The sequence below is a fragment of the Piliocolobus tephrosceles genome, chromosome 8, assembly GCF_002776525.5.
Source record: "Piliocolobus tephrosceles isolate RC106 chromosome 8, ASM277652v3, whole genome shotgun sequence".
Taxonomy (NCBI): Eukaryota; Metazoa; Chordata; class Mammalia; order Primates; family Cercopithecidae; genus Piliocolobus; species Piliocolobus tephrosceles.
This window is the reverse complement of record NC_045441.1, coordinates 138,309,182-138,324,299: the sequence shown is the minus strand read 5'-3', so window position 1 is coordinate 138,324,299 and position 15,118 is coordinate 138,309,182. Positions and strand designations below refer to the sequence as shown.

The 15,118-nt window shown below is 48.2% G+C and overlaps 1 protein-coding gene across 4 annotated transcripts in view; it reads left to right on the top strand.

Moving 5' to 3' along the window:
• ZNF777 (zinc finger protein 777) overlaps positions 1-15,118 on the top strand; it is a 30,562-nt gene that overhangs the window by 1,117 nt on the left and 14,327 nt on the right. The window contains exons 1-4 of one of the 4 annotated variants that reach the window (XM_023225478.1): positions 7-258; positions 4,232-5,092; positions 6,048-6,174; positions 9,437-9,550. In XM_023225478.1, coding sequence (XP_023081246.1) covers positions 142-258; positions 4,232-5,092; positions 6,048-6,174; positions 9,437-9,550 — 1,219 coding nt within the window. In that variant the 5' untranslated portion in view covers positions 7-141. Of the gene's footprint in view, positions 1-6; positions 259-567; positions 618-1,884; positions 3,505-4,231; positions 5,093-6,047; positions 6,175-9,436; positions 9,551-15,118 lie in introns of those variants that run through there. The other 3 variants (XM_023225481.1, XM_023225479.1, XM_023225480.1) reach the window with 3 other exon arrangements.

Genomic DNA, 15,118 nt, shown 5'->3' with positions numbered 1-15,118 from the left:
ACAGGGCTGGGCCGGCGCCGCCTGCGGAGAGCGCCGGGCGGCCGGGCCTGCGTGGGGCCGCGCGCAACAGCGGCAGCGGCGGCGGCGGCGGCGGCAGTAGCGGCGGCGACTCCGGGGGCCCGGGTCGGACAGCGCAGGGCTATGGCCGAGGCGGCCCCGGCTCCTGTGAGGGCGGCCCGCGCGCGCTCGGACGCGCGGCCTCGGGGCCCCGGGGACGGCCTGCGTGTCCCCGGCTCGGCGGCCCGGCCTGGGATCTTGGTAAGGGGCAGAAACGCTGCGACGTTGGCGCGGGGGGTGGGGGCGCCCTGGAGGGGGCCCGCGCGTCTTGACCCGGGCGGTGGGGGAGGGCTACGGGCCCCATCGCCGTCCGTGCGAGGCTGCGCTGACGCCCGGCCTGGCACACACGCGGCCCCGAGGTGGGGCGCCCGGAGGCGCGCTCGCTCCCTGCGGGGCCCGCGCTGCGTCCGTCGGGGTAGCGGCCGGCACGTTTTCCGCAGAGCTCGGCCCCGCGGAGCCTTCGCCGGCCCGGGCGCGGCGCTGACGCGGCTCTCCCATTTCGCAGAACGGAGACACTGAGGCACAGACACCTGGCGACCACCCGCCCTTCCGGCCCCAAGGTCACGTAGCAAGGCATCAGTGGCACGGTGCGGCGGCCCCAGAAAGGCCTGCCCAGCGGGCTGCGGGCCTGGACGGGGAGGGGGTGGCTCTGGCGGCGGCTGCCCCTGGGTGAGGGGCCTGGACCGCCCTGGCAGCAGACGCGGCCCGTCGGAGGCGGCGGGGGAGGCCGGGCAGCGCCCAGCTGGACATCTCCGCGGTGGGAGCAGGTTACCCTCTGAGCTCAAGCCTCGGCCTCCGGCCTCTGCGTCTGGAAGGTCGCGGGCTAAACTTTGGGTGTCCTGACAGATGGTGTCTGGGGAGTGAGCTTCTCGGGGGTTGGGGACTGATGTTCCTCTTCAGGGAGCCACTCTTAAAAAATCATCCTTCAGATCCTCCCGCAGACCTGCTCTTTGAGACGCTCTGGCCATGTTAGTGAGAGGATTACTGCATGGGAGTCAGTGCCTTTGAGCCTCAGTTTCCTATTGTGTACACAGGAAGGAGGCAAGATATATAGCTTTCTAAAAAGCCTCCCAATTCTTTAATTAAAAAAAAAAAAAAAAAAAACTCTTGCGAAAGTAAAATAAAACGAAGATTTTTACATGTCTTATTCTGGACTCAGTCCTTCCGGGCCCTTGAATGGCATATAATGCTGGGTGAACCATACTGGGTCATTCAAAAAAATGCCACGACTTTCTTAATAAGTCAGAAACTGTGGTTATGGATGCTTCTGCTAATGTGGCATGAATCCTGGAGACTCTGTCCACTCCTGATCCGGGGGGGAAGGAGGGACGGTGAAATCCTACAAATATGATTCAAAAGAATTCTCCCTCCAACCCCCTACCAGCAATTTGAGAATTTGAGCTTACTAGTTTTAGATATATTTACAGCTCCTTCCCTCTCTTTGGCTATTTCTTTCTGCTTGGGGTGAGATAAGCCACAGGTTTACTGGGATGGATGAAATTATAGCAAAGGGCTTTTATTTGGGAGGCGAGGGAGGGAACACACTCCTGTGGCCCCTCTGCAGTCCTCCAAATCCGGAAATGGAGAGAGACAGTCTAATAATAGCAAAGAAATAGTATTTTCCTTTGAGCTCTGATTTGTCTAGCTGGTAAAGATGCCTTGGTCTGCTGGCTCTGTCTACTATATTGGAGGCTTTTTTTTTTTTTTTTCATTGTTTCAGTTAAACCTCTGCATTACTCAGAGACTGGCTTGCTCCCCTGGGACTTTTTCCCCCCTTCTTTCTAGTGCTAGGCAGATACCCTAATCTCCCTCTGAGGCAAGGGCTGTAATGTGCCTATTGTGTTGTGTTAGGCAGTCACTTTCCCTGAGAGCCAGGCGCCTAGCCTTGAGGGCCCCCAGCGCTTCCTTCGCCTCAGTGAAGAGTTGAGAGATGGCTTAGCTGTTGATGAGCCTGCAGGTTTAGGGGTCTGTGAGTTCCTTGAAGATGTTTGCAAAATTCTATGTATGTGCCCTTGTGTCTTTTTTGAGGACAAGAAGCCAAAACTTTCATTAGGTTTTCAAAGAGGTCCCTGACCCCAACTTAAATGATAACATCTCTAAAGGCAAGGCCTTCCTCCCCATCTCTCTCAACCTTATCAAACCTGCCACAAGTCTTTGTGTATTAATAATATCCGGCCTCGGGATTTTAGAGGTAAAAAGAATTCAGAGCACACACCTGCCTGGCCAGCTGCCTCAGTTGACAATTAAGGCCTGGAGGTAGCCTGCAGGCTGTGGAACCAGAACACTGGGTGACCTGGGGCAGGTTGCTTAGCCTCTCCTGTCCCCAGTGTCTTCCTGTACTAAGTATGGGTAGTAACTCTAGTAGTACCTGTTTCATAGATTTTGTGAGGATTAAATGAGATAATCCTTTAAAATGCTTAACACAGCTCACGGCACATAATAAATACTGGATAATTGTTAGTCATTCTCAGCTGATTAGTGCTTACATCTGGTTCACGGTAGAGGCCATTAGACAATACTACCTCAAAAACCTTTTGTGACTAGGATCTTGAATATTCAATCCGTGGCTTAAAAGTATGATGCTGTCACAGTTAAGTCACCTATAAGTGAACCAATAAAAGAAAAAAAAGCTGTAGAAGATATGGAATAGCTTTAGATAAGTCTCTGATAGGTGACTAAAGGAACGTCATTATTTATCCTAATAATTTTTTTGTAACTCAACAATTTACTCTTCAGGCCCATACTATACACATACTATATGTCAGACTGAACACTGGGGTATGCTAATTTTCAACTGAAGAAAATTGAAATTTTAATTAAAGACCACTTGGATATAGAGCATAGTGACTGAGCACATTCACTGAAGGAAGATGATGAGGGGAGCGGACAGACATTGTAACAGGAGAAATTGTGGTCAGTTCCGAAAGATATTGATGATCTAGGTAGGTAAATACATAACTAGTTACTCACAGAAGATCGTGGCTTCGCCTCCCAGTGATTCAAGAATTCTCTCAATGTGAGTATGGCAGGGTGGGGAACAAGGAGAGCGTGGGTCATTGAGATCCCAGAAAGACTCTAAGTCTTTGTGGTGGTGTAGTCCCCCCAAATCTGGATACCAGTCACCAGTCCGGCTGACTTCTGCTCTGCTGCCCGTCCTTCCAGGCCTCACTGCTTCCTCATTCCCCACCTCAGAAACCTGAGGGTGGAACCCAGACCACCTGAACACACCTACTGCAGTGGATCACTGCCCACTCCTAGGAGTGGTTGAATTGCCTGCCTTCACCTGCCTTGATGTCTCACTCTGCTTATAGCAGAAGCCAGGCCAGAATATCCAGAAGCCCATTCAGACTCTACAGCAGGGGCCGGGCACATAGAAGATGTTTCCAAGTCGAACGTATACCATACTGACTCACTGAGATGAGTCTGCAGTGCAACTGTTATCAAAGAGTAAGAGTCTGGGAAACTTCAGATAATGTCATCTTCTCACTTTTGGACCGAACAAAGGAAGGAACCCAGGCATCACAAAGGCCTAATGCTGGTAGAAGTGGTGGTGGCTGGATGCCAAGTCTACCTTCCAGTTAAGAACATTAACAGTTCCAGCCCCTGCTGGAGAACCCCCACCCCTGCTGGGAGATGTGGGATAGTCAGTGCTTGGCTTTTACAAAATTCTGCTCTTTTGTTTCTCAAAGTTTTATGTTCACTGCTGTAACAACTCGGGCGGGGGTGGTGTGTGTGCCCGATATTATTATCCTCGTTTTATGGATGAGGACACAGGGCACTAAGAACAGAGAGGTCAAACGACTGATCCAGAGTGACACAGATGGCAACAGGTGTAGACAGGGCCAAAAGCCACATGTTCTAACAGGAGCCCAGCACCCTTCCCCTCTCCCACACTGCTGTTCATAAGGTACCTGTGCAGTGTATGTTGTAAAAAGGCGATGGCTCTGTAAGAAAGAAAAGGTGGCATAATCATCTTTCATTTGCTGTTCATAGTAGTGTTATAATTAATGTCTAAATTGGTGCTGTGGTCTCTAGAAGAGATTCACATTTGAGGGGCACATGTTATTGCTACCAAATGGAAGCACTTTTTTTGTGTATACTTGTCTTTGGGATTTATTTTGCTAGCTGAAGACTGTGGCCTTCAATCCTCTTTTCCTTTCTTCCATGAACACAGGTTCAACAGCTGGACATGGAGAATCAACGCTCATCACCTCTGTCGTTCCCCAGTGTTCCTCAAGAAGAAACCTTACGTCAGGCCCCTGCGGGACTCCCCCGAGAAACTGTGTTCCAATCCTGCGTTCTTCCTCCCAAAGAAATTCCTTCTTTGTCTCCCACCATTCCCCGACAAGGCTCCCTGCCTCAAACTTCCAGTGCTCCCAAGCAAGAGACTTCTGGCCGGATGCCACATGTGCTCCAGAAGGGACCGTCACTCCTGTGTTCTGCCGCTTCTGAGCAAGAGACTCCTCTCCAGGGCCCCCTGGCTTCCCAGGAAGGGACCCAGTATCCACCCCCAGCTGCTGCTGAACAAGAAATCTCCCTTCTCTCCCACTCCCCCCACCACCAGGAAGCCCCCGTTCACTCCCCTGAAGCGCCTGAGAAAGACCCCCTGACCCTTTCCCCAACAGTTCCCGAGACTGACATGGACCCCTTGCTCCAGAGCCCGGTTTCCCAAAAGGACACCGCCTTCCAGATCTCTTCTGCAGTCCAGAAGGAACAGCCGCTCCCCACGGCGGAGATCACCCGCTTGGCTGTGTGGGCTGCCGTCCAAGCAGTGGAGAGGAAGCTGGAGGCCCAGGCCATGAGGCTACTGACCCTGGAAGGCAGGACGGGGACAAATGAAAAGAAGATAGCCGACTGCGAAAAGACAGCCGTGGAGTTTGCGAACCATCTGGAGAGCAAGTGGGTCGTGCTGGGGACCCTGCTGCAGGAGTACGGGCTGCTGCAGAGGCGGCTGGAGAACATGGAGAACCTGCTGAAAAACAGAAATTTCTGGATCCTGCGGCTGCCCCCCGGCAGCAATGGAGAAGTTCCCAAGGTAAGCACATCCCAACTGGGGCTTCCTAAGGAAGTGATCTGAACTGGAGTGTGGTTTAGGAATGTAGTATAATATGAAAGAAAGGGGTGGTTGAGAAAGGAAAAAATATAGTGATCCCAGTTGCTAGGATGTGCCAAAATCAAATTATTTCTCCTGTTGATGAAAGTATAGGCTAGTACAGAAATGCCCCTGGGATCAGGGGCTGTCAGTTTAGAAGGGTGTTCAGCAGAGCTGTCCCTGGTGTGAGAGGCTATGAAGGCAAAGCGAAGGCCGATGAGAGCTGTGGAGAGGCTTTACCATCAGTCACTGAGGGTGCGTTCGCTTTACAATTGCAGCAGAGGACGGAGCTTGGGTTAAACATCACAAGGATCTGTCCTGCTCCATATTTTTATCAGTTCACTTATAAGCCATGTTGGTGCCAGGAAAACTGATTTCAAGAGGTTTCCTTTCAAAAGCTGGAGAAGTTAGGTTTCCATATTATTTTCCAGAAGGTTCTGAAAGAGCTTGAGTGTGGACTGGCTTGCTTTCTCTTCTTCAGTGCTGCTGCCCCCTTTCACAGCCATATGTAGAGAGAAAACAGATTCTGTTCTCTAGCCCCGCATGTCTCAAATTTTCCTGGGCACATGGATCTCCCCAGGATCTTACTGAATGCAGAAGCTATTTAGTAGGTCTAAGGTGGGGTCTGAGAGTTCGGATTTCTAGCAAGTTTCCTGGTAGCACCATTGCTGCTGGTCCACAGACCATGCTTTAGAGCTGCAAGAATTACATCCTGAAGGGCAGGAAAAGGATCCAACAAGACAGGCCCCTCACTCTCTGGGGCCAGGACAGTGGCCAGACTTCTAGAAAAGTTGTAGATGAAGGCCCAGAGCCAGGAGTTTGGGCCTTGAGATTGGCTAGCTGTGGGCCTGTCACTGCCTTCCAGCGGGTCTGAGCCGAGTTTGTTTTGTGGTTTCAGGTCCCTGTCACATTTGATGATGTTGCTGTCCACTTCTCGGAGCAGGAGTGGGGAAACCTGTCCGAGTGGCAGAAGGAGCTCTACAAGAACGTGATGAGGGGCAACTACGAGTCCCTGGTTTCCATGGGTAAGGAGAAGTCTTCACTCGCTGGGGGCTGCCTGGACGCCAGCTCAAGGTGCATTCATAACCTTAGGGAGTTCTGAACCCCAGCAGAGCCAATAGTCACAAGTAAGGAGAACAGAGTTTTACAGATCACAACAAATTAAAGCAAATGCCCTCATATACCCACACACATCAGCGTGGCCCAGGCCAGAATGGCTTGTAAACTGAGACCCCACTCTCGGAGAAGCTGCTGGGGCAAGGAGGAAGAGAAAGATCTCGACATCAGTGGTCTCTCTGACATATTTTTCCCCATGGACCCCTTTTTTAATAAATTAGCTTGTCCAGCAAACTATTATTAAGGAAGGAAAAAAGAATGAAAGAAAAGTATGCTGAGTACCTACTGTGTACCAGCCACGTTTGAGGTGCTGTACAAGAATCACCTTGGACCCACACAGCCAAGATGTTGGGGAGGTTAAGACTGGTGTTCACACTCCTGTTTGATGATTCAGGCCTGAACACTGAGGCTGTGATAAGGGAGGTTAAATGCTTGTTTCACGGAGATCTGTCTTACCCCAAAGTCTGTAGATTCTTGTGATTTTCATTAAGAATATTTAAGGATGAAAACCTGCCAGCACACCAACATGGCACAAGTATACATATGTAACAAACCTGCACGTTATGCACATGTACCCTAGAACTTAAAGTATAATTAAAAAAAAGAAAATAAAAAAAAAAAAAAAAAAGAAAACCTGAGACTCTACATGGCCAGGTGCGGTGGCTCATGCCTGTAATCCCAGCACTTTGGGAGGCTGAGGCAGGCGGATCAAAAGGTCAGATTGAGACCATCGTAGCTAACACGGTGAATCCCCGTCTCTACCAAAAATATATTTAAAAAATTAGCTGGGCGTGGTGGTAGGCACCTGTAGTCCCAGCTACTCGGGAGGCTGAGGCAGGAGAACGGTGTGAACTTGGGAGGCAGAGCTTGCAGTGAGCCGAGATCGAGCCACTGCACTCCAGCCTGGGCGACAGAGCAAGACTCCGTTTCAAAAAAAAAAAAAAAACTGGAAAAATGTACTTTACTTTTATATATGTGTATCTGTTTCTCTGATATGGAGAACTTTTTGGATATATACAAAAATGTTATCTTAAACATTTAAATGTGTTGTCACGTAGAAACTTTAATTCCAACTAGAACTGACAATTTTATACATACCTTTCCATAGGATACATTCCCTTCCTTTTAAAATTCTTTTAATTGTGTTTTTTAATTGTGAAAATTCAGCAATTTAAATGATTTATATAATTAAGAGCAGCCACCACCCATTCACCATTACCACTCCCCAGAGGTAACCACCATGAACATCCTGGCCTGTGATCTCTCTCATCTTTTTTTGCATGTGCAGATATAAGCACAATACATGCACTGATGCACATGCGGTTTGGGATTTGCACAGAGGGGCCCATTTGCTTATTTTACCTAATGTAGGGGCATAGAGAGTGTTCCATGTCAGCATACGTAGGCCTCCTTGGAAACACAATGCAGTGTTCCATGTGAACCATTAGGGCTTTTGACCTTTCTGCTGTTGCTGAACAGTAGGTTGATTCTGTTTTTCTCACTGTTACAAAGTGTTATGATAAACATCTCTGTGTATTTGTACACTTCTGTGTGTTTCAGTAGGACAGATACTGAGAAGTGGGATTGCCAGGTAAACAGGATGCACATTTACAGTTTTATGACTACTGCCTGGTGCCCTCCAGAAGGCTGAGCCAGTTGATATTTCTGCAAGGGTATGTGAAAGTGCCACTTCATACCCCGGCCTGAGCTGATGTTCTTCTATTTTAAATATTAGTCTTTTTTATAGGTAAAAAATGCTACCTCATTTGTTTTATTTTTTATTTAATTATTATTTTTTGAGACAGAGTCTTGCTCTGTCGCCCAGGCTGGAGTGCAGTGGCGTGATTTCGGCTCACTGCAAGCCCCCGCCTCCTGGGTTCACGCCATTCTCCTGCCTCAGCCTCCCGAGTAGCTGGGACTACAGGTGCCTACCACCGTGCCCAGCTAATTTTTTTTTTTTGTATTTTTAGTAGACATGGGGTTTCACCCTGTTAGTCAGGATGGTCTCGATCTCCTGACCTTGTGATCCGCCTGCCTCGGCCTCCCAAAGTGCTGGGATTACAGGCGTGAGCCATGTGCCCGGCCTACTTCATTTATTTAAATATGTATTCTTTGATGATTAGTGAACTTGGGCATCTTTTTATATATTTATTGGCCATTCATATTTCTTCTATGATTTACCTATTTATAACTTTGCAATTTTACTAGTTATAGACGTTCTTTATGTGTAACTATGGATATTAACCCTTTGCCATATGACAAACATGTATATATATGTATATTTCCTCTAAGTTTCTTCATCTTTTAACTTTATTTCCAAAGAACTGCGAACTCATTTTATGTAAGAAAATCTTTCAGTATTTTATTTTATGGCTTTTAGATTTTTATCAGGATTAGTTTTTTGCTTTTTATCTTTTTTTGAGATGGAGTTTCACTCTTGTTGCCCAGGCTGGAATGCAGTGGTGCAATCTCAGCTCACTGCAACCTCTTCCTCCCAGGTTCAAGTGATTTTCCTGCCTCAGCCTCCCGAGTAGCTGGGATTACAGGCGTCCACTACCACGCCTGGCTAATTTTTTGTATTTTTAGTAGAGACAGGGTTTCACCATGTTGGTCAGGCTGGTCCCAAACTCCTGACCTCAGGTGATCCACCTGCCTCAGCTTCGCAATGTGCTGGGATTACAGGTGTGAGCCACTGCACCTGGCCAGGATTAGTTTTTTACCTTACAAAATTTCAAATATCTTCTGCCTTTGTAATGAAAACCTGGGCAGGTTTTGACCACCTCTGAGCAACATGATCTACACACACACACACACACACACACACACACACACACACACACACACACGGTGAGGAGGCTTGGTGGTTTTCCGTTATGGTCTCCAGATCTCTCTCTCTCACACACACACAAACACACACACACACGCATGGTGGGGAGGCTTGATAGTTTTCCATTATGGTCTCCAGATCTGCGCACACACACACACACACACACACAGACACACACACATACACACATACCCCTCTTGGGAAAAGGTGGAGAGGCTTGGTGGTTTTCCATTATGGTCTTCAGTCGAGGAGCTGCTCCTGGAATCACGCACCCACAGAAGATACAACAACATCCAGTGCAGCCTCATCCCAGAGCATGTTCTTTTTCCCTTTCTTCTGCCCAGACTATGCAATTTCCAAACCAGACCTCATGTCACAGATGGAGCGCGGGGAGCGGCCCACCATGCAGGAGCAGGAAGACTCTGAGGAGGGTGAGACGCCGACAGATCCCAGTGCTGGTGAGTGGCTAAGGGTGATCCGCAGCTCTGCATTCTAGATCTTTCAGTACTCAGGAAGTCCCAGCATGAGGCGGCACAACCCAAGGTAGGCCCTGCCAGGATATGTTAGGAGGAAGGAGGCCCACAGGTGCCAGGACCTCCTTTGGAGCCCACGATCACCAGTAGCCTAACTTGTTGATTAATGGAAATGCCGTGAATTTTTTGACATGACCAAGTGTCACCTCACTCTCTGTAGGAAATAAAGCAAGAAACTCAAAGGCAGTCACTTGTCAAGCAGTCATTAGTGCTTAAAATTCCTGGAACTTGCGAGAAAAGGACTACATCCGTGAGTCCTGCAGGTGGTTAGTGGAGGGATAAGGGGCAGGCATGGACTTTACCAGGAACATCCTACATGCACAGCTTCAGCAGGACAGCATGTAGGTGGAGTCAGCAGATATGTGCCCGGTGAGACTGACCAGAGGCCGTGTGGCTCATGTGCACTCTCTAGTGTGAGGCTGTCTGTATCTGAGTACAGTTTTTCTGCTTACTGGTGGTGGGATTTCAGTTGCTTGATCTTTTTAGAGTCTCATCTATAAAATAGAACTGGCACTAATATCTAATCGTGGGGCCTGGCACAGTGATTGGCACATGGCAGTGGCTCAGTAGACCAGCCGCTGTTGGTGTGCCTGGGGTCACCCCATTCACGGCGGCTGGGTCAGCGGCTCACACACTCACACTGCAGGAGCTCTTGTGGTGCGTGGTTGCCTCTTTGAAGCCCCTGTTTGGGAACTGCCCTTGGACTTGCATCACGTACCTCGACGGTCGTCAGCGGAAGCTGATCCTTGTCCTTTGTGGGCAGGTGTGGCATGTGAACATAGCTGAGTGTTACTGGCAGTCATGTCTGCTGAAAGAGGATGATCCACCTGGAGAACTCTGTTTGGGGCCAACAGCCAGGTCTTGTTAGGAACTAATGTCATTGATTTGGGGACCTATCAGCTGCCTCCAAGCAGATGTTCTAGGAACATGAAGTAATGTCAGCCCCGTGTGCTGAGTGGGAAGGTGACTTCTGGGAGAGACAGAACCCTGTAAAAATACAAGTGCTGGCATGTCCCAGAGAAATCCAGCGGCGTCACTGTCTATGAATTTGCCTAAAATTTAACTCGAGGGGAGGGGCTAACCCTGAGTTCATTCTGGCAGACAGAAAAGAGGAATTTAAAAGTTGATGAGGATGAGGTGTTGGTGGCAGTGTGGCACACGGCAGGGTGAACTTTTGGTTGAGGAAAATCAGTCAGTACCGTAAAGGTTTGAATGGCCACATCCAAAAACAAAGGTCAAGTAGGAATAGAGAGATTCTAGGTGGAAGAAATGAGAAAGAAGGGTTGGAAGGCAGAGAATGAGAAGTCAGGAGAGATGATTTGTAGTAAAAATCCTAAAATCCTAAAATACAGTCTGCTGTCCCAGCAGGGACTTGCGGTTCAGGTGCTGCTCTCATAGAATTTTCTTGGAAGAGCTGGATGCAAGAGCATGGATCCCCTTTCTCTGTCTGCTTTTCACAGCCTCATCACAGATGGGCCTCTCACAGAATGGGGCCAGAATTGAAAAGCAAAATAACTCAAATCCATTCGGCCCTGGGCTGGGTTTGTTCTGGCACATGCACTTCCACAGGAGCTTCTGCTGGAATAAGCAGCCTCACAGAGGCCTCCTTGTGTGGCTGAAATGTGTCATTTGTTCCAGTCACCATCTCCAGCCCCTGGGAGTCTGCAGTGGGAGGACAGGGGAGGACATAGGCACTGCTGCTCCACAGTGTGAGCTGCATACTCGCACCTCTGTGCTAAACCAAAGGCCCCGGCCTCGCCGTTGCAGGCTGGTTCTGCAAAACTGCAGGTATCAGAGCCCCTGCACTCCAGTGGTAACCTGTCCATCCAAGCACCTTCTCCCTTTGCAGAATGGCAGCAAATCCAGCCATGGGCCAGACCAAAAGTATGAGACCAAGGGAGAAAAGTCCAGAAAATTGAGACTTCTCATAATTCCAAATATACTAAACATGACAATTTTATGAATTGGCTAAGTAAATTCAGCAAATAAACTACCATTTAATGGTTGGGTTCCCAAGGGCAAAGAGATCCAAAGATGATTCAGATGTCAACCCTCCAAATACTCAGAACAGGGGCTCCCATTCATTCACAGCCCTGGAAGGGTGGCCTTGGAGGCCGGAGAAGCCAGGCACCATCTTCACCTAGCAAATTAGCAAAGAGTAAAGCGAACCAGAAGGCATGGCTGAAATCTGTGTGCTCAGACATTGCCACTCAGAGGGTTCATCATTTCAGTCTCTCGAGAAAGCAATTTGATGCTTTCTAGTCCTAAAAATATATACGTATTTTTTTACTATATATGTGTGTGTGTGTGTGTGTGTATAAAAAATTGTTTTGTTTTTGAGATGGAGCTTCACTTTGTTGCCCAGGCTGGAGTGCAGTGGCGTGATCTTTGCTCACTGCAACCTCCACCTCCTGGTTCAAGCAATTCTCTTGCCTCAGCCTCCTGAGTAGCTGGGATTACAGGTGTGCACCACCACGCCCAACTAATTTTTGTACTTTTTTTTAGTAGAGACGAGGTTTCACCATGTCGGTCAGGCTGGTCTTGAACTCCTAACCTCAACTGATCCACCTGCCTCAGCCTCCCAAAGTGCTGGGATTACAGGCACGAACCACTGCGCCTGGCTTATTATTAAGTATATTTTCAATATTTTAAATGTTCTGACATTTGACCTAATAATTTACTTCCTGAGATTCTAGCATGAAAAAGAATCCAAAATATAGATTAAGATGTACAAATACAAATCACAGTATAATAGACTATTACACACTAAAATCACATTTATGAAGAGTTTTGAAACCATAAGTTTCACTCATATGTTTATTTAGTTCATCAGATCTCTTTGGTAGCAGGTACTGTGTCAAGAACTACGTTAACCCTGAGGCCCTTGCCCTCAGACTTAACTCCTGTGGAGAGACTGACATTAACAACCAAAACACCCCCCATAGATGAAAGCACAGGCACCAGCTGTGACGGACGCAGAGCATCCAGGACTGCGAGGCACACGACAGGAAAGGTGCCCTTGAGTTTGGGAAGTCAGAAAGGCCTCTTTGAGGACATGAAATTTCTAGTGGAAACCTGAAGGCCAAATAGGGTTCTGGTTGCTCCGTGGAGAGCTAACTGAAGGGAGGATGGTCTGGAAGCTAGAAGACCATTGGAGGTTCTTTCTGTCTTGCAGGTAGGAAACCTTGGCATCACCCCTGAGAGAGAAGTGGCTGTTGTCAAGATATACTTTGGCAGTGGACTAGGAAGGACTTAGGGATTGGTGGGTGTTGAATAGGAGGGATGGGGAGGTGCTAAGGATGGCTCCTAGGCCTCTGGCTTAAGTAAGAGTAGAGGGAGGGTAATACAAGGTTCAGATTTGGAGAAACACTGAGAATTCCGTTTTGAACACATTAGGTTTGAGATCCCTGTAAGACATCAAAGAGCAGGTGTTGAGAAGGCAGCTGAATAAAGGAGTCTGGAGTTCAGAGCAGAGGTCTGAGCTGGAGACATCCGGCCTTGGCACATTTGGACATTTGGTGTCGGCAGCATAGATACATTGGGTTGCTCAGTCTGTAGGCGGGGAAGAGAGGAGAACACAAGCCATGCCCTGCAGAACCCTGGGTTTTGGGGCAGATTCGGGAATTTGGAATATGTTGTTCACGATGGGACCCAGGTGTTAGTATTTTTTAGCTTCCAAGGTGATTTTCATATGCAGCCAGGGTTGAAAACCACTGTTGTAGGATTTGGAAAAAGGAGGAGGAGCCAGAGGAATCAAAGGAAACAGAAAGAGTGGCCAGAAAGGTAGCAGGAAAATTAGGATAGTGCCCTGTTGGGTATTTCTAGAGAAGAATGTTTCCAGAAGGAGAGAGTATGCCCAACAGTGTTGTATTCTGCTGTGTGGTTTAGGAATAGGAAGAGTAAAAAGTGTCCATTGGATTGCAAGCTAAAAATCATCAGTGACCTTAGGAAGACAAACGTTGGTAGCTTAGTGGAGGTGGCAGCCTGAGAGTCAGTGGGTGAGGAGCGCGTGGGAGGCAGGGAAGTAGAGCTGGCACGTGCTGACAGTCATTTCAACAAGTGTAGCTGTGGGGGAGTGGAAATATGGGACAGTTGGGGGGATTCTTGTTTGCCTAAGATGGGGACTGCTAAAGCCTGTTTGAAATGTGATGGGAATGATCCAGTTGATAGGAGGATTAAGGATGTAGAAATGGGAAAGGTAAATATAGTGAGGTCAGTGATGTAAGCAAAAGTAGGTTTAAAAAAACTGGATGGAAACACCAAAGCCGTATTTCTCTATGTTTTGTAAAATGTTCTGATGTAAGCATATATTACTTCTTATTCAGTAAAAATATATTTTTTAAAACAGTACACAATGAAAGATTGAGTTGAACAGGGCAGATTGAACATGTATTTATTCCTACCTCCCCAGATCCTTCTTTTTTTTTTTTTTTTTTTTTTTGAGACGGAGTTTTGCTCTTGTTGCCGAGGCCGGAGTGCAATGGCGCGATCTGCAACCTCCGTCTCCAGGGTTCAAGTGATTCTCCCACCTCAGCCTCCCCAGTAGCTGGGATTTAAGGCATTCACCACCACGCCTGGCTAATTTTGTATTTTAGTAGAGATGGGGTTTATCTATGTTGGTCAGGCTGGTCTCGAACTCCCGACCTCAGGTAATCTGCCCGCCTCAGCCTCCCAAAGTGCTGGGATTAGAGGCCACTGTGCCCGGCCTCCCAAATCCTTCTAAAACAAGACTGAAGGAACTTTTAAAAAGAAAGGAGATACAGCAATGAAGTTTTTCAGCCCTGAAGCAGGTGGATAGATGTGGTAAGCTGAATCTGAAATTGGTACTAGGGAAAACTGAGAAGAAACCCAATTTGCACCCCCACACTTGCTTGGGGCTCAAGAGTTAATAGTACCAGAGACTCTAGGGATTCCTGGAAATAGGAATGAAGTGAGGCTAAACACAGACAGCTGGCTGAACATCTTCTAAATAGACCACTTAACACTCCCCTCAGCTCCCATTGCCTCCCTCAGTCCCTACTACAGGCATCTGCATCTCTCTAGCCCTGTTATGTGACAGGCTTATTCTCTGGAGAGGGTGCAAAGGAGGCTCTCTGGACATGGGCACCAGGCACAGTTGAGGGTGGGGCACCACATCAAAAATGGGAAGAAGGAGACTTGACGTGCAGATATTGAGATCTCCAGCCTTCTTCCCTAACTCGACTCCCAAAATGTTGCCAACACCCAGAATTAAACCCATCGGGCAGGATATTGGAAGAGCCTTATCTGGAGACTTTTGGAACCAGGCCAAGAGGTTTCTGAGTAAAATGACTTGACCAAAGCTCCCTATGGGCCAAACAGAGACCCACACATAGTTAGCAAGCCCCACCCAAATGCATTCAGCTCTTTGTTCTCTTGAGTGTCCTCTTTTAAGTCTCCGTGGACAACCAAGAACCAGAAGACATTTGGGAAAAGTCTGTGGTGTACAGAGACGAATAAGTAAAGACATAAGAA